This window comes from Anas acuta, chromosome 7, assembly GCF_963932015.1.
Source record: "Anas acuta chromosome 7, bAnaAcu1.1, whole genome shotgun sequence".
Lineage (NCBI taxonomy): Eukaryota > Metazoa > Chordata > Aves > Anseriformes > Anatidae > Anas > Anas acuta.
In genome coordinates, this window is record NC_088985.1 from 2,663,654 (window position 1) to 2,685,963 (window position 22,310).

The window sequence follows — 22,310 nt, forward strand, 5'->3', positions numbered from 1 at the left end:
TGTAATCTAACAATTGAGTATTTTATGTAAACAAAAATTGTATAACTGAACTCAAGTCATTCATACCACATTGGTAATTTAATATAAATCTACACTGCAGTTATGATAATTAGAAGACAACATTTTCTGTGTGTTTTCAAAGCTCATAAAACTGCTTTAACTTCTGTATTTCACTCTTTCCCAAACATGGTAATTGGTCTTTTCTGGGCATTTTGGGCATGTAGCAAGAGACCAGCCACTGCTCTGTCACCAAAATGCTTTCCAGCACCCTGGCAGGGGGCAGAGCAGCTGGCATGACCAGTTTGCAAACAAGGTTGGCCCTCTTACTTATATAGTTAAAAAAGGACCATTTGAAAAGCAAAACACTATCTAGGTAAAAACATCATGATTTTAGTGAAACATTTATTCCAACAATGCAGTTTGCTTTCTAACCATATTTAAATCACACAAAATCCTGAAACACTAAAACCTGCCTAATATCTTGTCTGCCTTTGGGCATATTTTCTAGTACCTGTTGCGTAAACACAAGCATTTCTGTTTATCAGCGTGTTCCCAACTCCCATTTTTCTGTGGTGTTTTCAAAACTAAGCACCTCCCCACCAGTGAGGATGGCTCCTGAGCGGCATGGATCTTCACTTCTGAACTCACTGCAGGCATTAAAGATGGACCAGCAGTTAATTTTCAGCACTCAGCTAAATGAGCCATCATCCCCCAGTGCAGGTGACGATATCAGTTTAACCATCCATAATAATCTTAGTCTTCCATCAGTTCTTCAGCAAGCTGACCTGCATCAGTGACTCAAGGTTTATTTATTTCAAACCCTTTGGCTTCAGTCATTTGTCTTCCATGTATTTATTGAATGTGCAAAACACACAGAGACACACTCCTCAGCTGATAGGAGCTGACCTAATGTTCATCAGACTTTCGTTGCCTTAAAGGCTACTGCTCTGTATGGCTTCTGTTAGCTCAGGTATCTCCAGTCTTCCTTTGAGCAGCTTTGTATGAAGTCTGAATAATGCTGCAGTGTTTACAGGAAAGACAGAGAAAGCCATGCTCAGGAGAGCATGCTGTACTGAGTTTATTGTTTTAGACTTGAGGTCGTAATTATTTCATAATATTAACTTCCTTATTCCCCAAAACACATTGAAAGAATTGTAATTTATCTCCTTATTTTGCACAGCCGGCTTTCAAGACAAATTTACAGAACACGGAGCAGCAAAAAGTCAGGGAACAGCAAATAAATGAGGAGAAAGCTGATATATTAACTACGCAGCGCCACGTGGAGAAACTGTGTGTCTGCAAAACATGTTTCTCCACCATTATTTATAAATACTGTATTAGTGTGTTTTCACTGCTTCCACCTGCAGAGCTATTTTGGGTGGTCATTCAGTTCAGGGACCTCTGCAGAACCAGGCAATGAAATCTGCTTTCTGTTAGCCTAGAACAGCAGTTGTTGTTACATGCACTAAGGGGAGTGAACTCTTCAAAAACGCCAGGCTGAAGAAGTCTGAGTGCCAAAAATCTTTCTGAAATTCAATGGGAATGAAGTGTAGAGGTCCCTAAATTCCTCTGATTTGCTGACAAACCTATATAGATTTTAACAGAAGAAACATATAGGTGTTTTAAGTTTTAAGTTATTCATTAAATCCTTTCATATACCTCAGTCCCATATGCAGCCCATAGTATCTTTTAGCACATCCTACACAAAGAAAGAACTTTCAGAAATCCAAATATTTTTCCTTCATGCTACATGTAAAGGGGTTACTTATTACAAATAAACACACTTCCTAGAAACTGTTCTGTCCACAATATGCAAGGACTGGATTCTGCATGGCCTGGACACAAACAGAAGGAAGGTGGTAAGGGCTTAGAGGGAAGCATCGTACCTGCAGGTTTAACAAAACTGCTCCGATTCTCATGGCCTCACTGACTTCAAGGCTGTACATCAGCTGGGGAAAGCGGGGAGGGCTCTGGTTGTTGGGTGGGAGCACCTCAATGTAAACAGTAGTAATAGAGCTCCTGAAATGAGACAAAAAATGGAAGTCAAAATCAATAAATCAACAACCAGAAGGCAACCAACAGAGTCTGTTTTATTCACTGTGTGTTCTGTAAGCCTAATAATCTCCCTTTGCTCCTTTAACAGCTTCATGACGTACTTTCCATTCCACATCAAAAGTAAACCAGGCTGCAATATTAAGCGAAGAAAAGCTAAATCATGTCTTTAAAAATAAGCCCAAGTGTTATTTTAAAAACAAAACTATAAAATACAGCAGCACACACCATGTAAAAAGAAGCCTCATAATCCTCTGGTGACACTGCGTCCTCTAGAAGAGGATGAGGCATTCTGTGGTGGTAGCTCCTCCTGCTACACACAGCATCCACCCCTGGAGCATCTGGGCTGTTGTACAGTTTGCTACCTTTCTTTGGAAGAGGGGGAACTGAAGAGTGATGTACACAACTCTAAAAGGCCGCATCGGTATGGTGGTTCACACGGATGAACCCAAGTTCGCCTCAAGAGTGAGCCACGGCAACACAGGAGGCTTCAAAAGCCACCTCGGAGACCTGGCAAAAACTCTGACTGCTCCGAGCCACTGACCCAAATGTAACACAAAAAGCAAATTGAAAGCTCTTCTGGGAGTGCTTACACCCACTGCGGACCCCGTGAAACCATTCTGTAGACACACTTAATATTCAAATGCTCTGAATTTAGAAAGGAAGCCAGAAATCCCCCAGAAGTTGAGAGGAAGATTTAGTGTTTGTCCTAAAGGGAACTTTCTCTTGCATCCTTGCTCAGTAATTCCATCTGCCTTCTCTCCTGAACGTTACCACAGCTCCACTTCCCAAGGCATTTCCCCAGGAGGGCAAGTGCTATGCTGCAGGTACGACTTAATCTGCATAAGCCATTAGACAAAGTGGGTAAATCCTGCAGCCCTACAGCTTCAGAAAGAAACCGTTAAGGACAAATGAAGGTGTTGCTAATTTTCAGAGGGAAGAAAAACCACACCAGGTGAACATGCAGCAAGCTTGAGGGCTCTGATAACGAATCACAAATGCCTCTGTGGGTGACTGCACCACAGTGGTCCCCAGGGGCACGTCCAGAGGCACGGCGTGGGTCCTGTGTGTGCCCACAGCTTAGCACCACCTCGAAGCTCAAACTGGGCCACCACCAGCCATGTCATGATGTCCTAAGCAAACTTCTGTCTGTGCCCAAAAACCCTGCCTTCTGTTAGTTGGCTTCCCCGAGCTTCTCAGGGACAGCAATGTAGCAGCCAAGTTGCTCCGGAGCATATGCCAGATTCGGGTCCCTCTACAAGTGCAGGGCATGAGAAATCTCACTGCTTTGGACATAACAGCCTAATAAGGTCCTTATTTGATTTAATTACACTTTAAACAAGTGACTTCCACTGAAATGCATTAGGCAGTAACAGAGCTTTACCATCCACCATTCCACACAGGGTTTAAGAAGCTGAATTTGCAGATGTCTGTCTCATGGGATATAAACAAACCCAGCATATCCAGGGCAAGATGGACACTTAAAACTACAGCAGACTACTCAGTGTACATTACTTCCTTATAAACAGTCACTTTCTAAAATTTCCTGCCTTCTTGTCTGCTTTAAAATACTCCATCATATCCCACTAACATTTCTGAATCTATGTTCCACACTTAAATCATTGGAATAAAATAATACCATCACCAAATGATAGAAAACAGACACAATAAACGAGCAGGCAAAATATCACTAGAGAACCCAGACTGCGTATTTTCTTGAGATAGCTCTTGACTATGTTTGATATACACATCCAAATAGTTGAGTTTTAGTGTGCATTTTTCTTCCACTGCTGGATATTTAATAAAAAAATGTTGTTTTTTATCATTTTTTCCTGATCCTGCTACATTGCAATAATGCCCAGGATGATTCATTCTCTATCAGGCTCTTTAAAAAATGCTTTCTGTTCACAACAGTAAACAAATTTTCTTCAAATCTTTAAGATAAGATCACAAAAGTAAAATACTAGCAGACTGCAAACAAAAAGCACTACAGTATTAAATGGCTTTTTTTTTCCATTTTCAATCAATTTTTGATTAGTGCTCTGCAACGTTACCCATTCCTTTTCTGTTATATGAAGGCTTTTTAAGCAGTTCACAAAATCTAGTTGATGAAAAAGGAAGGAGACAGAGCTGAGCCTTCTAACGACTGCAGTGGATGTTTTAACACTGCAAGAACAGGGGAACGTGCTGAAAACAGAACAGAGCTCAGAAGTGAAAAATGCTCACACAGATGCACAATACAGCTTTTACGCTACTCCAGCTAAATGGTAATACAAAGAAAGCACGGCCAACAAGTCACTGAGATTGTGTCACTGAATCCGCTTCAGCTTCTGCATGCTTTCTACATACAGTTGCATTATATACTGTATAATGAATATATCTGTATATGTGGACTGACTGATCTTTGGCCACACCATCTCTGCATATGCAGGGCAAAGAGAAATTGCCCTTTTCCACTGGACATTTCAATAATCTCATGATCAAATAGTTCTAGATTGTACTTGGTCTGGTGGATTGCTGTTATCACTAACTGAAGATTCCACTGAATCCCCAAAATTTTGAGGAAGATAGTGAAAAGGCTAAGGTCTGAACAAAAGTTGTTTGATTTTACAAATGCTTTTCCTGCTTTCTCACCAATAGATACCAGTAATTACTATATGCTTAACTATAATTTTAGTTTCAAAAAGCTAAACCGCATCTTTAAACTTTTATACTTTGAATATATTTACAGTACTTAAGTGTACTTAAATATACTTCAAATTGAATTAGTGACACCTGCTATTGACGGAAATTTTAATAATACTCTACATAATACCTTATTTTATGCACAGTTACGTGCCAAGAATTTAATGTGTCATGCAAGAGCTACACAGAATTCATTTCAATTTAAATTTGTGCTCATGGAGGCCACAGAACTACTGCTCTTGAGCCAGCTTTCCCTGTTTGGCTTTGCTTTGTGCAGAAGCAAAGGGATAGTTGAAACGACTAGAGTCAGCCTGGCATGTCCTGCAGCAAGATGCATATTTGGGGAAAAAAATAAGAAAGAAGTTTGATATTTGAAATTAAATCAAACCCTTCATTTTATTTATTTACTTATCTTCCCATCTTCCTGCCAGCAGAAACATAAAAGGTGCCTAGACCTAGCCCATTCCTAGAGGTCACAGTTGCCGGTCACTGCCTCCACCACACAGCAGCAGGGCACCTAACACAACGTGATGGCTTTGCAGATGAAGCTGCAACAATTTCCTGCAACCCCAACTGCGAGGTTCTAAGCACATCACAAGGAACTAACATTTAAGAGATGCAAAAGGACAGCTTTAAAGACCTTTGAGCTCACAAGCTCTTCCTGGCTCTTCTTTGTGTAAAATCAGAGGAGGCTGCCTCAAGCCCTCCAGCTCACGTCTGGTTTTCCAGCCTTACAGAAAAACAACAGCAGGAAGGAAGCAAAATCTTTTTTATCCAAATGTACCTTACCAAGCAATAGTTCTCTGCATAGTTTCTTCTTTCATGCCACCTTCACACTTGGGAAGTCTCCAGTGCTTCCCCCCATGATTTTTTCACCTTCACTGATACAGAGGAAACAGCCCTGGGCCCTGAAAACACCTGAGCAGCCCTGGGGCTGTGCATGGCAACTATCGGAGTGCTGCTTGGGTGCAGTGGTCTGTGGAACACCCCCTAAAAGCTATGGAACAAATTGTGTGTTGTAATTCCCTAAAAAGAGACAAGCAGAAGCTGTAATGAATGAGAGGTTTTCCACTTCTGAAGATTATTACATTAATGACATTTTAAGAGGATGAAGCACAGCCTCACAACATATATCAGCAGAAGTATCTATTTTAGGACAATAAAAAAAAAATCCCCAAAAGGGAACTGACAGCAATCATCATTGTATTAGAGCAGCAGCTACCACTGCTGGTTGGCCATGCTACTGCCTTCTGAAGTGGCATTATTGACTTTGGTCTGCCACTTGAATACTGTTCCTACCACACAACCACAACCGCATAATCATCCACAATCTTCTCTTCACCACTGCTAACAGCCCACTATCAGCTACCCTAAGAGATGGCATATCAAGAAAGCAAGCAACAGAGAGAAAGGAAGAGAAAAATTCAGTCAGAAAACCGTGTTACCAGATGTTAGTGTTATGAACAGTCTAACAGTCAGAATACTTCAGCGAGTGGAAACATAATTGTAAAGTATCTGCAGAAGAGAATGAGCTGCTTTCTTGAATAATATTGACAGAAGCAACAGGTCCTGAAGAAAAAAACGATACACAAAAGTGATCTTTTTTGTAGACTTTTCTTTTTACACCCCTCATTTGAGGAGGAGAAAAGTCTGTGGGAGATTAAAATGCTGGAGACTACAGTTCCTCTCAGTCACCCTCTTTGGACAACAAGGTTTACACATTATCGATACACGACACCAGACAGAGAACCAGAGCCTCTTTTATGCACCTCCCTGCATCCTCTGAAATGAGGCCACCTATGCACTATCGCCACCTGCAGAATACAAACTCAAAAGAAGCAGGTAAGTAGGACTTGATACCTTTGGCTTTTTGAACATGAGAGCATCCTGTTGTGCCCACAGGAAACCTGCAGACTGCTTTCACCTATCAGCTGGTAGAGCACAGAAATAATTCTGCCAGTTAGAATTAAGGTCTCAGGTGGGGTACCGCTCACCACGGGCACAGCTTGCCAGGTATGTCCCCAGCACGCTAAGTCTGGGTGCCCTTGCACACCCTATGCCTGTACAGGTCTCCAGCTCAGCAACCAGACTGTTCCTGAGACTTCTTTCTGCATCGCATCTCACTTCTTCCTTCCTTACATCCGTTCACTTCCATTTCTTATAATAAATGTGCATGCACAACTACAGCATATCATTTGAACTTTATTAAAAACAAACAAACAAAAAAACCAAAACATTACACGCAAATGAAATAATGAAACCTGTGTGCTACATGAAGAATACAAGTAAGGAACAAAAAGTGAAAGCATTAAACTGATTTCTAATATGACACTTGTCCAAAATGAGACCCTTAGACACCAAACAGAACACACCGAATCTTATTCCAGTTCCAAGTTACAGACATAAGGGTGTGTTCACACTAATTACACACTGCTAAGCACTGATTAAAAATTATTTTCATTATAAGATGAATTACCTTCTCTGCGCAGGAGGAGCACTATCAGATGCTTTGACAGTGAGAGCATAGGATCGCCCCACTGACAGTACAACTCCTGGAGCAATGGTGATAAGGCCTGTTCGGTCATTGATGATGAAGTCTCCCTGATCCCCAGCCAAAATTTCATACACTATCTGTCCATTGGGTCCCTCGTCCGCATCTACAGCAGTGAGCTGCAATTCAAAACCAGAATGTCAGCACGCACGATTCAGTGTTGTATTTTAGTAGTTTTGTTTTGTTTTGTTTTTTTAAATAAGGCAACTTGTTAGGGGTAGAAGAAGCAAAGATGAGAGAAAACTTGAACACCTGTAACATATGCTGTGATTTCTAATTACAGTACAAGAAGGATATAGTTTAAGTGAAGGATAATAGGTGGAAGAACATCATGGAGCACAGAAAAACTGCCTACCTAAGATTGCAAGGAAGTTATTTTAAGATATGAATTAAGAAAACTAATTGAGACCAAGTTTACTTTTTGTAGAATGGAATTCATAACACTTCTTTAAAAAAGGTGTGGGAAGGGTTACTTACTGTGTTGAAAATCTAACAAGAGGATCGCATTTTATTACTGAAACTTCCCATCCCTCTCTACACTCTTCAAGGTGGCAGCCCTGTTACTGCCAGGAAGCCTAATATCCAGGTTTTGCATTACAAGCCCCCGCTGGGTGGAACTGGAGAACAACACTCACGTTACTCCTGGGTGCACGCACCACAGAAGGAGCCAAGCAGAAGGGAAATGGCATTTGTTCCATATGGACACAACCAGGCACCTCACACACATGCAAGGCCCCTCTCCCAGGGCACCACCGATCTAAAGGCTCTGCTTATAAGGGGCTACCTCAAAGCTGGGTGACAAATGCAATTGAGCATGTACTTCCACTTTGCTGCCTCGACACCATCTCTCTACTGGGCCTGTACTTACTCTCACATGAAGCGTTTCTGCTATAGAATTGTACAATTTTGGCTCTCAGGATGAGAAAATTCTAAGGCCCAATGTTTTAGACACAAATTATAAAGATGAGCATTTTTTTATTACCAGTGGAATGAGGAGGTTTGTATCCTACCCTCGGAAAATGCAGCAGGTTTATCCCACTTCCATAGCATACAACGTGAAAAACATTTACACACGCACACAGCCAGAAAAAAACATCTCTGTATTCCTATTTGTTTGCTTCTAAACAAGTGTCAAGTACTAACAACTCTTACTACCACGCCACAAAGCAAATATATCTAGCAAGCAGATTTCAAATTAGACCTCTGCCCTAACGTAGTCAGAAATATGCATCCACGCTTCAGTCATGCCAGTTGACAGCCCCGTCTCTAAGCTTATCCCTTTTACTGCCTCTCATCTTCCTTTCCTAAGGAGTAAATACAATTTATTCTGTGTACGACATAATCACACGGCACACACTGCCCATCAGTTGAGTCTTATTACACAGCTTAACACTGCAACTTAATTAGTGTCTTCAGAAAACAAAAGGGAGCAGCAGCTTTCTGTGCAATTTAGGGTTGAATCTCCAAAGTTGACACGAACTACGCCAGAACCTCTGGACTTTCTACGGTCAGCATCTGCTTCCCATAGGTGTCAGCTTGATGACAGACACACTGCTTTCACAGGTGGCTCTTCATTACCCTGGAAAGAGCAGGGGATGACATAACGCCACCTGACCAGTGCTTGGACCCTGAAGGAGGCCACAGCAGGTGGTGGCAGCGCTGCCCGTGCACCCAGCTGGCCCAGCTACCAACAGCAGCGAGTGGAAATGAGAGGGAATGACGGCCCAGCAGGCTCCTGGTGGGAAATGGCGAGAGGCAGCAAAAGGTATGGCAGCAGGGCCCTCTTGGGACGTACAAACCAGTATGAAATCTCAGCCTCAGAAATGATTCCCTGAAGAGAGGCTCCTGAAGAGAAAATGAAAAACCAGGTATGCAGCTTCTTGAAAGGTCTCTGCTGGCCTGTCTGCTTTGGCTTTCTTGACATGAATGCTCATGCCAGTGGGCAGACTTGCACAAGGACCACAGGTCCAGGATTTCAGGGTAACACACAATGACATGAAACTTTAGCGATGACCATGAAGCTAATGGCAGGATCAACAGACGTTAACTCAGCCAGGGGCAGCCAACACAGCAGGCTAAATGTCTTGTCTGTCAGACACTGTTTTCTCATCCTCGTGGCACTCTCAAAGCTGACAGGAGTGCAGACAGGTAGAGAAACCCATTCAGGTCTCTGCCGCGTTAGGATATAATGTAATCTGTTAATCAATACAGCATCACACTCAAGCTTCAGCCAGTTGCAGCCTTTCAGAGCACTACCTACAACTTTCAAAATACCTTTGCCCAAGATAGCGAAGAACTCAGAGCAGGTATGCTGAAAACAAGTGATTTAGGTGTATTAGCAAAAGTAGGGTTTACCTTCTTTATTAGCAGTGCAAACTGTTACTGCTGTTGGGGATTGAGTTACTATATGGAGGACCAGCCATTTGTAACATGGAACAGGCTGTACACAGTACTCATCGACTGAAAACTATGTTAAGTTCCTTTTCTGCTGAAGCAATCACTGTTGTACATCTTTCACACAGAGCACAGTGGTCCAAAGCTAAATTCCAACAGAAATATTTAACTTTAAGCTGCTTGTATTTTATTTCTTTGTCAAGGATGCTTCCTTCCAACAATCCGACTATCATCATTGCACCAGAGCTATCACATCTTAATTCATTGAGGCATGCCATAATACATTGCACACAATATAAATAGTTGAAATATTTCAAAAATCATGAAAGAGATTCCTCTCAGAATTAATATCCACATGGTATCTCTGCAGAACATCTCTTGTTTTCTATTTTCTTTTGAAATTCTGAAGAAATCCTATGAAGACTGCACTTTTGTCATGTGCTATACGTTCCATCCATACAATGTCTTGACATATAAAACTCTGACTTAAAATGGTCAGACTGAATCAGCACACCAAAGCTGAGCATATAAAACACACTTTCTGTGCCCTCGTGGTTTAGAACTTAAACCCCCTCGTTCAACTGTTTTCCTTGATCACTCATTCTAGAGTTTCTATACATATCTGCATGCATTCATTAACCTTGCAAAAAGTAGCTTTCAAACTAAGTGACATAGTTAAGAAGTGTTGTAATAACCTTCTCCACTTCAAGAGTAACATGCACAAAAAGACAAATAAAAGCTTTATCCAAAATACAGGTCCTAAGCTTTAATCACAGGATTTGGAACGTGTCCAGTTTCTACTGTGACGACATGAAAAAGGAAATTAATAGACTACACAAATACATAAATTAATAAGGTTAATTAAACTTACAAATACTGAGTGCTTGAAAAGATAAGTGTTTTGAATAACGTTTTAGGGGCAAAAACATTAATAAAAATAGAATTAAAGTTTTACAGCTGCCATAATATATAATTCTATAAATTCATCTCCAGCTGTCCAAGACCGATACAGCTTCATAGTTAACAAGATTTTAGAAATCCATCTAAAATATATGCAAAAGAAGTACAAAACGTGATTTTACTTTCCTAAGAAACTTTTTGCATCCAGCAGTATCAGTGTCATTACATTAACATCTAACGCACTGAAAGTTTTGCAAAATGGGTGCATATTCTCCTGCAGCAAGAAGTGATTTACTTGGATGGAAGAGCAGATACATAGCGACTGCTATTATCAGCCCTAAAGCTTGCAAAGACATATTCCTGGTTACTGCATGAACTCTGTTCAGACTTACTTTACACATGGAGGAAAATGGACTTCAACTGCTGACCTTCTGCAGCAACACTTCCAGTGAACTTGCCCTGAACAGAGTGACTACCAACCTTTCCAGCAACTCTACGTTTTTCATGAATTAAATGCTCAACAAGGTTAATCTGACCTGTGCTGACCTCAAGTGAATCCTGCAGAAACTGCATCATGCCACTTTGACTCCCAACAGCTGTCCTTGAAGTAACTGTTCCAGTCAAGCAAGTGCAAGGCTCCAGAGTCATATTTGTACATGTATATGATGTAAAAAGGTGGCAAAGAAAAACAACAGATGCAATCTGGAGGAGCACAGCAGTGAAAAATGCTGGGCTACCAGAACTTAGTAGCTACTTACAGTCCTCATTTTTCTTGGGCTTGGGATACAACTCGGCCATTAGTTTAACTAGGAAAAGCAGTAATAAGCTGCTGTATGTTGGGGGCAAATGGGATGTGCAGATGTGTGTCAACTTGGGCAAACAAAATATAACACTAACGCAGAGAAGGTCAAAGTTCTTTTTCAATATTGTTTCTTCAGAAATGTCATTAAATCTCTATGCATTACTTGGACACAATCCACCAGTGCACTGGCAGCCCACAGGGCCGACCGTGCCCGGGGTGCCTCAGGCCTGTCAGAGCTCAAGAAGCACTTGGACAATGCTCTCAGACATGGGGGTTGGGTTTTGGGTGGCTCCGTGTGGCACCAGGACCCAGACTGGATCCTTGTGGGTCCCTGACAACTCGGGGCAGTCTGTGATTCTATCATTACACTTCTACTCCAGTTTATCTGTGTATTTACCAAGAAATGCAAACATAAACCAGTTTTATTTTCTCTTTCTGTAAATAACGTTTACTTTGTAGCTCAGAATTAATATGCTGATGGACTGAAGGCAAAAGGTTGCAAATAACCACATAAATAAAACCTTAATTGTGAATCAGAGACAACTTGTATAAAGATCTCTAAATTGTTCTGAGGGTTAACAGCAAGATGCATGTTTAAGAGCTGAAAACTATGAGCATCTGCCAAGCTGCAAATACCCAAACACAGCTCTAATACATAATTTAGTATGTGTCTGTATGCAAGGATGGCTTGAGTCACATTTGCATACGTGCATGGAATGAAAAGCAACTATTTAAAAGAGAGAAAATGATCTAGTACTGCGAAGTCACATTTAAGGCAAGAGCAAAACAGTCCCAGATGAGCTATTTATTTAATAGCTCTAAATAAAATTTGTCCCCATGTATAGCTGCAACAATTGTTACTGTTCAAGACTAATTCTACTGTGAGCAAAAGATAAGTGACAGAAAATTTACTGCCTGCAGCCTTGCCATGTTTTATCTCTTTGCTTTCACTTTTGACCTTCAGCACAATGGACATTTATGCTGAGATGTGTGAAGTTAAATGCCCTGTTTAACCAACACCTGGGGTACTTCCTCTAAATTACTGTACATAGGCGGTATTAGAATTGTTTTGACTCTCACAAGGTGAACTGGTAATGTACTAATCTACTGTAGAGAGTATTGTCCATTTCCAGTCAGAGTTATTTAAGTATTCTTGTGAGAGTACCCCTGAAAGCCCTGTGAGTGTGGAACATACCTCTGCAACATAAAAACAGATAGAAATTAAGATACAGAAAAATTAAAATTGGTTATTTTGGTTCCATAAATTTAACTTTAAGGGAAAACCAGCATATACTTCTCAAGGGCAGTTCAGGATTTTTTTCTGTTGTTTACAGTGCGTACAAAAATATCCAGTGTAGTTTTCATCGGCCAAGGAAGTCTTGCACCCTCAGGCAAATTTACGCAAAGATCTAGGTAGCTTATTCTTTTTGCTGTCTTCTGTCCCTTCTCAGTTCTCATTTTCTTGCTTAATATTCACTCTGCCCTGCATAGTTTATGCTGTATACAGAAACGAGACATGCCTAAAGAAAAACCCTAACAGAGTGAATTGAAATGACTTCTGTTATTGCATTATGGCTGCATACGCCACTTATCAATAAGTAACTGGCTTAAATGTCTGAATCACCAGGAGCACAAAGCTCTAACAGAAAAATGGAAAACAGGATAGAAAAACTGTAACAGTATACAAAGCTAGAATTAAGTATTTCAATAGGTTTAATATTAACCAATCTTTCTAGTGATAACAATTATTTACCACACATTTAACTGTTTTAAATGACAGATTTCTCAACCAGCTATTGTGCTTCTCACAACAGGGAGCACAATAAAGTACCTACAAAAGCAGAGGGAAAAAAATCAGGTAAGAAATTCTCAAGCTGAAACAGACAGAATATACAGGAACTTAACTGAGAAGACATTCTCCTCAACCAAGGACTTGAACAGTTTTGCAAGTATTCGGAGCAGAGAACTGACATTAAAACTTCCCAGACTCTGTTGTCAACATGCCAATGGTCAAGGAGCACAGATTTCATGCTCTGCTCCATAACTTCAGGAAACGGACAGAGGTCCCACTAAGGGGACAAGATCCTCTGCTGGGACACACTCCAACTTTTGACAAACACAAAACCTGCACCTAAGCCTTGTAACTGGAACACAAAAGGCAAATGACCCACCCAAACCACCATGCTCCCAGATAAAACCAGTGCAACACAGCAACACAGAATGTCTCTGATTCTGTTCTTTTCCTCGCTCCCACTAAAAGCAATACGGGAAAGAAAGAAAATTCCTTGCTCTGACCACCCATTAAAATTGTTTAAAAAACCAACAACAACAACTAAAACACTGAATTTCACTCATTATAAATTCTTTCCTCTGTTACTTGTGGTTACTTTCAAGCAGAGCCTAAGGAACTTTTTGTTTATTTGTTTTTTAAATGACAAAAAAAAAAAAAAGGTGTACTAGACAGGAAATACAGAATCTATTTTTTTTTCCTCTTTTTTCCAGGAGTAAAATCAAAATTATTTCCCACAAAATGGGACAACATGAAAGTACCAAACTTGTTGTTTTTTTTTTTTTGTACTTTTCCATGCAACTCCACTCAGCAAACAAAAATAAATTTTAATTTCATATTACGCTTAGTATAACAAAATCAAAGTGGCAACTACATGAGAGCAATTACGCTGCTGTAGTATAAATTAACAATATTTGTTGAAAGATGACATGCTTCATAAAAGAAATACTTTCCTGATCATCCTGAAAATACAGTCTGAGTAGAATGCTAAGTGCAAGCCAGTGCTTATGTGTAAATGTGCTTATGAGATTATGTTATACTTCTGTTTCCTTGAATGAAAGACTCTGTGCCTAATGCCTGGGCACAACAACAAGGCATTCAACTTCCCAAATGCCCCAGCAGAATGAAATCACGATTGCTGGTATTATGAAAGTATTCAGAACTGACACCTTTTATGTCCATTATTTTACAAATTCAGACCATCTGGCAATGGAAGATTATTTGAAAAGCAACCTCCCTCCCAAAACAGCCAGAATTATTTACCCTCCAGCTTAGACCATATTATAAACCCTGATCATCTGGAAGTACCCACACGTTAGGGTTGCTAACAGAAGTATGGAGAAAAGAAAAACTAATTGTCTTTTAGCAAAGGCAAGCTTAAAGCCTGACTTGCCCAGCACACTCATTTCCAGCTTCAAGATGCCGTTCTAGAAAGGACCTGTTCCACATCTATTTCATGCACTAGCAAAGTTCAAACACTTTGTCCAGTATTTACAGATAAACTTTTCTTCTCACCATTACTGCCCTTATGCTTTTTTGTCCTTGCAATGCTTCCAATCTGCTTAATTTCATTGGTCTGATTGATGCAAGCAGTTACCCAGCGTCAGGTAACTGCTGGAAGGGGTGGTGGAGGAGCAGGCACTTAACAGCTGCTGAGGCTGAACCTGCTCACAGAAGTAATTTGTTACTCCTCTAAGCTATTTTTGGTGGCACAACCTAACGCAGATGGCGTTGCAGAGCATTCTTCTTGCTTTCTCCCAGAAGGAACAATTTACTAAGGAATTTGTATTTGCAGTCCTCCTGCTTTTTGCACATCTACAGGGGCTGCAAATATTTACAGCTGCTCTAGCAAAGAGCATAAGCCCTAAGAACAGCACATTCCCCTTTAAATGTGCACGCACTTTAGCATTACAGTGGTTTTAGTAAAGCACAGTAGATGTTCTACTTCACCTCAAGCATCACAAGAGAGCCTGGGTAGGTCAGAGCATCCTTCAGGCCAACCTTGGCCACAGAAACCATTCCCTGTTCACATGTGCTAAAATCTCATTTAGCAACAACTTCTGCATCGTGTTTCCTGGTACTTGCACCTCCACCAAGAAGAAGAACCATTTAGACACTCTGACAACTTAAATCCACAGTACACTACTTAACCTAATGCCCTACGCAACAAAGGCTATATAACCACCCAGAGGACTTATTTTTGGAGCACTTATTCTTTAGGGGAAAAAATAAAATAAAATTTCAGATCCCTGTACCTTAAGTAGCAAATGAATACATAGTAGTCACAAAATTAACATTTTAATAGATGGAGTTAAATGTTGCAAAGGGAGCTCCTGATGTCAAACCCTACATGTAGCTCCCAAGTGTTAACTGCCTTTTGCTATATTGAACAATAATATTTATTTTTCTCCACATAGCCACCAGTTCCTGCAAAACTTGAAGGAAGTTAAGTTGGTTCAAAACTTTTGTTTTCCTGCCAAATCTCGTTGAAAATGTTCTCGTGGCTCTTATTGATCCTTTAAGCACCTGTAGCCCAGACTGATGAAAAGGCAAGAATAACACTAACAAAGATCCAAAGGTAACAAATGCAGAAAGCCAATGCAGTTGAAGCAGGGAATATGCCAAAACAGACACTGAACTCTCTCCACATTCCACTAAATTATTGCTGCCTTCAAATGCTAAGTTGCCTATTTATGAAAATAGTACTAAATCGGCTGATGAATTCTCTTCAAATATTCCTATTGCCTTTTCCTTTTCTTGAATGCTGAACTCACTAACATCATCTTGTTTTCTCAGCCACTAGGCTGGAAACACTCGAGCATGGTTAAGATCTTAGAACATTTACCACCAAAAAAAGTATTTTTTTCAAATAAGTTCAGTGCAACCATGTTTCACCTTCTGTCTGCAACCAAACATAAATCAGCATTTGCAAACATTACTTAAAATGGCTCCCCTCTCTCTCTTCTCCTTAAGTGGACTGGCATTCAACACGTTATGTGCTACCCGAATTGTTCTACAAATAAAATTAAATTTCTGTAGAAACTAAAAGGTTTTATGATACGATAAAACATTTCTGGATATGTACTGGACTGCTCTCCCAATACGTCTTATTTCAACAGCCCTCCAACTTTTTTAGTTTTTCCTATGAGTTAGGAAGTTCAAGAAAATGGCCATCACTCTGACATATCAAGTCTGATGAGAACCAAAAAGGCACATGAGAATTATTATTATTATTATTATTATTATTATTATTATCTTTTGAGGTTTTTCAGATTAAAAACTTTTGCAAAACTTCTGATGAAATAGCTGAAATGCAGGTATACATTTAAGATAGAGCTACAGTTCAGTACTAGCAATTTTTAATAACTATTTAATTAACAAGGTGGATAAAGATGCACAACCTTTATTTCTAGCTGTTTTCAGTGCATTTTCATCGTGTATTAACAAGACTACACACTATTAACAAAGTAGTTTAACCAAGCTAATACAAAAATGTAAAAAATTACCTTTATAACGCCTTCCCCAGGCCTCATATCTGTATAAATCTTGACATTGTATGATATATTGGAGAAGGTTGGGGAATTATCATTCGCATCAATCACCAGGATATTGACTGTCACTGGGGCACTCTCCTGTACACCATCAGAAGCTGTCATCTTCAGGAAAAAACAAACAAAGAAACTAGGAACATATTTTATTGGTGTATTTTTAAGACAATTTTAACTATAAGTATACAGTATGACAAGTTAAAGTCAGTATTTAGTTTTGCTTTTTTTTTTTTTTTTTAATATACCTACAAGTAAATTACAGGAGGATTCAACTAAGCTTGAGCCAGCAGTGTGCAAGACAGAATAAAAGCAAAATGAAAAAGCACCTTGAAAACACCCAATGTCAGAATAGCAGGAGAAACAGGAGGGATTAACTGGGGCTTCACAGGGTTGGGGCCAGTCCCGGGCTAGGATATGAGCTGCAGCCCATGGCTAGAAGCAGAGTCTGTCCCCAGCTGCGCTGAACATCCTCAAGGAGCAGGACTTGGCCACAGCTCACAAACCTAATGGTGCAAGTCTCACCTAGGCACCACCACACACACAGGATCTGCTGTCCACGCATGCTAAGCCCCAAGACAGCTTTTTAAGGTGAAACAAAGAGCTGGAGACTTTCTTACTCCACAGGAGAAGATCTCACTTCAAGTGCCGAAAGGACTGAAAACAGGGAGGCACTGTTTGGGAACTCCTGCAGAAGAATAGCTTTTCCCAGCATGGACATTTGTGAGTTGCTTTAGGGCTAGGATGTTTACTCACTGACTGCTAACTGCCTAAGGGAATACTAAATCCATTAAGCTGGTTGTGGTTTGTGTTAGCCTACTTCCTATGCTTTATGAAAATAGAAGCAGAAAGGACATGCAGGTATCATGTCCTTAGCTCAGGGGCAAAGAAAAGGTGAGGGTGTCCTCAAAGACCAGGCATGACGATTCAGGTGATTCAGACTGTGTCATGGGAAGGTGGCAAAGGGCTGGACACAAGCCTGGGACTGTTGAAACGAAGCTGGTATGGGGATCTAAAAAGTTGCTAGCAAAATAAAGACACTTATTTTGGAAGAGCACACTACTCCAGTATCAACACCCCATCATCACCTGGTAGTGCTGCTACTTACCCTTCATTCTGTTTGTCTTCCTCTGTGCCATTCTAATAATCTAAAATGATGTTAAAACTAATGATTTTTCAATGCTTGATCTTAATAATGCCTAACGTGCCTTCAAGAGGATTTAGCTTACCGAGAAGGTGTATATCTGCTGGGCTTCTCTGTCAACAGGCTGCAGCAGGGTGAGGTAGCGGGTGATGCCACTCTGAGTCACAGTGAAAAACGTATTGTAATCGTTCAGGAAGAGATGGAGCTGGGGATCCTTGGTCTTCAATTAAAGCAAACAAACAAACAGAAAACTATTATAAATTCATACATAGCATTAAGTTTCCAATTACTGAATGCTTCTAATTAAAACCTAAAAAAGCAGAAAGTAGAATACTCCTACTCCATGAAAGTGTAAAAAAAAGAAAAAACAAACACAGTGATCTGAAAATCTGACTCTCTTAATGATGTGTTAAAAATATTCTTTAACATATAGAGTAAATAAACCAAATAGTAAACAAATATCTCTATCTGCTAGTTTGAGATGATTTTTTCTTTAAAAAGATTTTAAGCCAGCAGTGAGACACCAGATTCAAGTATTTGTTTTCAAGTATATTAAAAATAAAACAAAACCTAACTTGATTAATGTAGCCATAGCTTTATTGCTGCATAGTGGTGCAATGAAAGAAGATAATCACACATGATGAAGAATATTGCTAAACTGATACCATTCATATATTTCCTTTGTCTGATGCAATATACTGATGCAAAATTATGTATTTCTCAGTCAATCAGATCAAAACCACAGTAAAGCAATCACAGGATAATTTTCAATAGGAATAACATTTATAGTAACAAGAAAAAAAAAAAAAAAGGAAGGCATTGTATTTTGTTACTCAAGACTTCCCTAGGTAGCTCGCTGGGAACAGACATTGTGCATGGAGGGCTCTGCACACGGCTGGCCAAGCAGGGAGAGTGAAATTCATTTTGGAGCAAATTGGACCTCAGCTAACAGAAAGGGGGAAGAATGTTCTGCCCATGGATAGAATCAGAAGTTACTATTGCCAGGGAAGGAGCAGCTTACTGAAGTCCAGAACCTCCAGCCACTTCTGTCCAGTGTGTCCTGATCTTGCTAGCTGGCTACAAGTGTGCAAGTGGATTTGCTATCCTTAGTCCTTGCCCTGTAGGTTGCTGGATGCCAGCACAGGGTAAGCAAAAGGGGTTTTAAATGCTGTATGCGCTGGTGGTTCTGAAAAGCCCTACAAATTAAAGCACTTTTCTGGGATGTCTGTTTTGTTGAAGTGACAGAAGTCTAAATTGTGACCAGGATTAAGTATCTTCCCCCATCTCTTTGAAGATGCTATTGAGTTATTGATATGATGCAATGGACTTTCCATGTTATGGTCAAATTTGAAAAAAAAAAAAAAAGTTATCTTTTATTGTCTTCTGTATTCCAACAAACATTTTTATGGCCTTGTATATTAATTAATCCAACTTCATATGTTACTCTCGGTATTTAGTTTATTTCTGTTACATGGGGTGGAATTAGAAAGAAGGAATGCAATTTTATTTGGGCAAAGCACAAAAGGCAATACAAGTCCCGTAAAAATTATCTCTAACTGCCCCCCATATAACGTGGAGATGAGGCATTAGAGGGCTGATACCATGAAAAAAATGTAACAGAAAATCCAGTGGCTGCACAAAGCATGGCTTGAAAAGTATTTTTACCAGCTGCTCTCCAAGATAGTTCTACAGAACATGCCCCATATAGAGTAAGACACAAAGTTCAAAACTGTAAAATTCAACAAATTGTCCAAACAAAAGTAGCATTATATTCCTCTTTGAATATTTTCTCAACCTGCATCCTGAATGCTTTTAGAAGGTTTACTCCTGCCCAGTTATTATTGTCATTCCTACACAAATAAACAGGAAAAACAACAGACCACCTAAAAGTTCACCAATCCCTACAATCTAGCAGGCAAAAACACTTGAGCTAACTCTACCATGCACTAGGTGTCATAATAAATAACTATGAGGACAGATGAGGACAACGGAAGGAGAAATAGATTTATTTTAGCAATCCAAAATACTCCAAAGCACACATTTGTGGAAGGCTAAGATTATACTATTTAAATGTGAAACCATTTCAGTTGCTGAATGCTCCATGAAAGAAATATCAGAGTGTTCCAAATCATTGGTGTCCTATTGCCCAGAGCTTTGCTGTAACTATGCCAGCTTTCAGTAAAATTAAAATTCATTTTACAACTAGCAATGCAAATGGTAATCTCTTTTTTCCATAAGAAATTATGGAAGGTAATTGCCAGTAATTGTTCACTTTGCAGACATTACGAAGTCAGTCAAAAATTTAATTTACGAAAGCCCTGGTTGGTTGTTACAGCTCTTGCTTGTCATGTCATTTAACAATATTTTTTCCCTAATTCGTTCTTGAGAAAAACCAACGATGGAGATCCCATTCGCTCTGAAAGTCATCTATCCTATTCCTTAGCTATTCTTGTATAAAAAAATTTACCCTCATGTGTAAGTCAAATCAACGTTGCTGCAATCAACGCCTATTTTTACTACTTCCATGCATGTTGGACCTACAAAGCAATTTATTTCCTTAATCTTTGCATTGGTATGCTTTTACACTTTTATCAACTCTTATGCTAAAAGAAAACCTGCTCAACTGAACTGTGTACATTCCACCAGGCAGATATTGTGAGAGAATGTAATTGCGGGAAACAATCCATCCATGTCACCAATGCTTTAGGTTTTTAAACTATTATTTTAGATAGGTCTGGACTTAAGCATTGATCCCTGACTATATTACGGGGTGATGCAGACTGGTTTGTCTCTGATACATTTTTTAGCATACAGTTTTAAGCACAAAACTATCAGAATCCAGACAGAGCAAACACGCAACCTGAAAGGACCATTTGAAGCATGCAGTTCAAACCTGGTATGGTTTGCATACTTCACACCTATTAGCAGGTACCTCTTAAAGGAAAAATAAGTACTTTCTGTAATACTGAAGTGTTGTATGGAGATACATAACTATGCAATGAGCACAAAGCAATCAAAACATAACCATGGTACAACTCCTCTGAGTTAGATGGGTTTATACCCTAGATGAACTTATCCCAGGGTCTATAAAGAGCTCTTTGCAGGCTTCAGGAAAGAAGTGATAGTCCAAGTCTCACAGAAACTTGGACGGGGTGAAAAATGAAGGAGGACTGGGGTAAAGAAATACTTAAATAAACAAACCACACAATTCAAACACAAATTAATTTTGCAAATGTAATACCCAATACCTACAGGAATGGCACCTGATGAAGGACACAAAACAAAAACAAATGACATGAGATGAATACTAATAAAGAAACACAAGCCTGCAAATGATGAAGACCATAAAAGAAGTGTATTTTAGGGAAAAAATGGTTACAGACAAAAATATGAGACGCAAAAACTGCTCCAATGCAGTATTAATAAAGAAAGCCTGGGTTTGAGTTTGTTCTGCTTGAAAGTCTCTGGAGAAGTCCCTGAAAGTTTGAAGGCCTATGCTGACGTTAATGTTACATTTCTGTTTCTCCTTTCCACTCACTGGAGCTTACAGCTCATTCTAAAGAAAACAGTTTTCCAATTTACTAAGACCACACCAAAATCACACGATAAAACAACAGTGGAAGATGTCTACTTATAAAACATTTTTCAAAAATATATCTCCTTAAAATTTATGTCCAATTATTGCAATTATTCTAATTTGTCTTTGCCATCACCTAGCGTGGAAAGCATTAAAACATGGGTCAGTATTTGACTTGGTAATGAAAACATCCCAATATCCTGCCTGATAAACCCACAGGCCATAAGGACACCAGGGACCAGACAGCTAAACATATGAGCCACAATGATACAAGACAAGCATGCCCATGGTTTAGTTTAGAGGCAACGCAGACTGAATGCAGACTGATTTGTTTTTTTTTTTAATTGCTTATCAAAAACCTTCCAGTCTTCCCATCTTAGAAAGGAACACAGCACAGGGTTATCACACTCCTAAGTAAACAGACAGCGAGGTCAAGACTATTAGAAATGTTTAGGCTTCCTGATTTCCTAGTGCGGGCTTGTCTCCAAAAAGCTGTAGCAATAAGGCTAGTTAAATGACACATCTTGGTTTTCCAGTGTTCCTCTTGTGAAGAACCATCTGCACCAAAATGTCCACAGAAGAGAGTTGTTTGGTTGAGATGTTTCCAGAATTTGCCTTATTTCTGGGTGGAAGTGCAAAGGCTTTTCCACTTGTGTCTCTCATTGGAATAAATCTGAGCTGCACCATCTTGCAGAACTGAAACAAGTGAGATTCCCAGTGACATCGACAAAGAGTTGTCCATCAGACTGATTGCTCTTGTGAGATGAGTTCATGTGAGATGAGTTCTGCAGGGCCTGATGAGATGGCCCTCCAGGCTCCCAGAGGCTTAGATTGCCCAGACAAGATAGGCACGACATTTGGAGCATTTCTC

General features: G+C 39.8%; 1 protein-coding gene across 7 annotated transcripts in view; it reads right to left on the reverse strand.

Moving 5' to 3' along the window:
- Positions 1-22,310, reverse strand: part of PCDH15 (protocadherin related 15) — a 773,967-nt gene that overhangs the window by 157,308 nt on the left and 594,349 nt on the right. For all 7 annotated transcript variants that reach the window (XM_068688403.1, XM_068688402.1, XM_068688405.1 and 4 more), the window contains 4 exons: positions 17,948-18,082; positions 16,680-16,829; positions 7,214-7,407; positions 1,887-2,019 (listed from right to left, as the gene is read on the reverse strand). In XM_068688403.1, the coding sequence (XP_068544504.1) occupies positions 1,887-2,019; positions 7,214-7,407; positions 16,680-16,829; positions 17,948-18,082 (612 nt within the window). The remainder of the gene's footprint in view (positions 1-1,886; positions 2,020-7,213; positions 7,408-16,679; positions 16,830-17,947; positions 18,083-22,310) is intronic.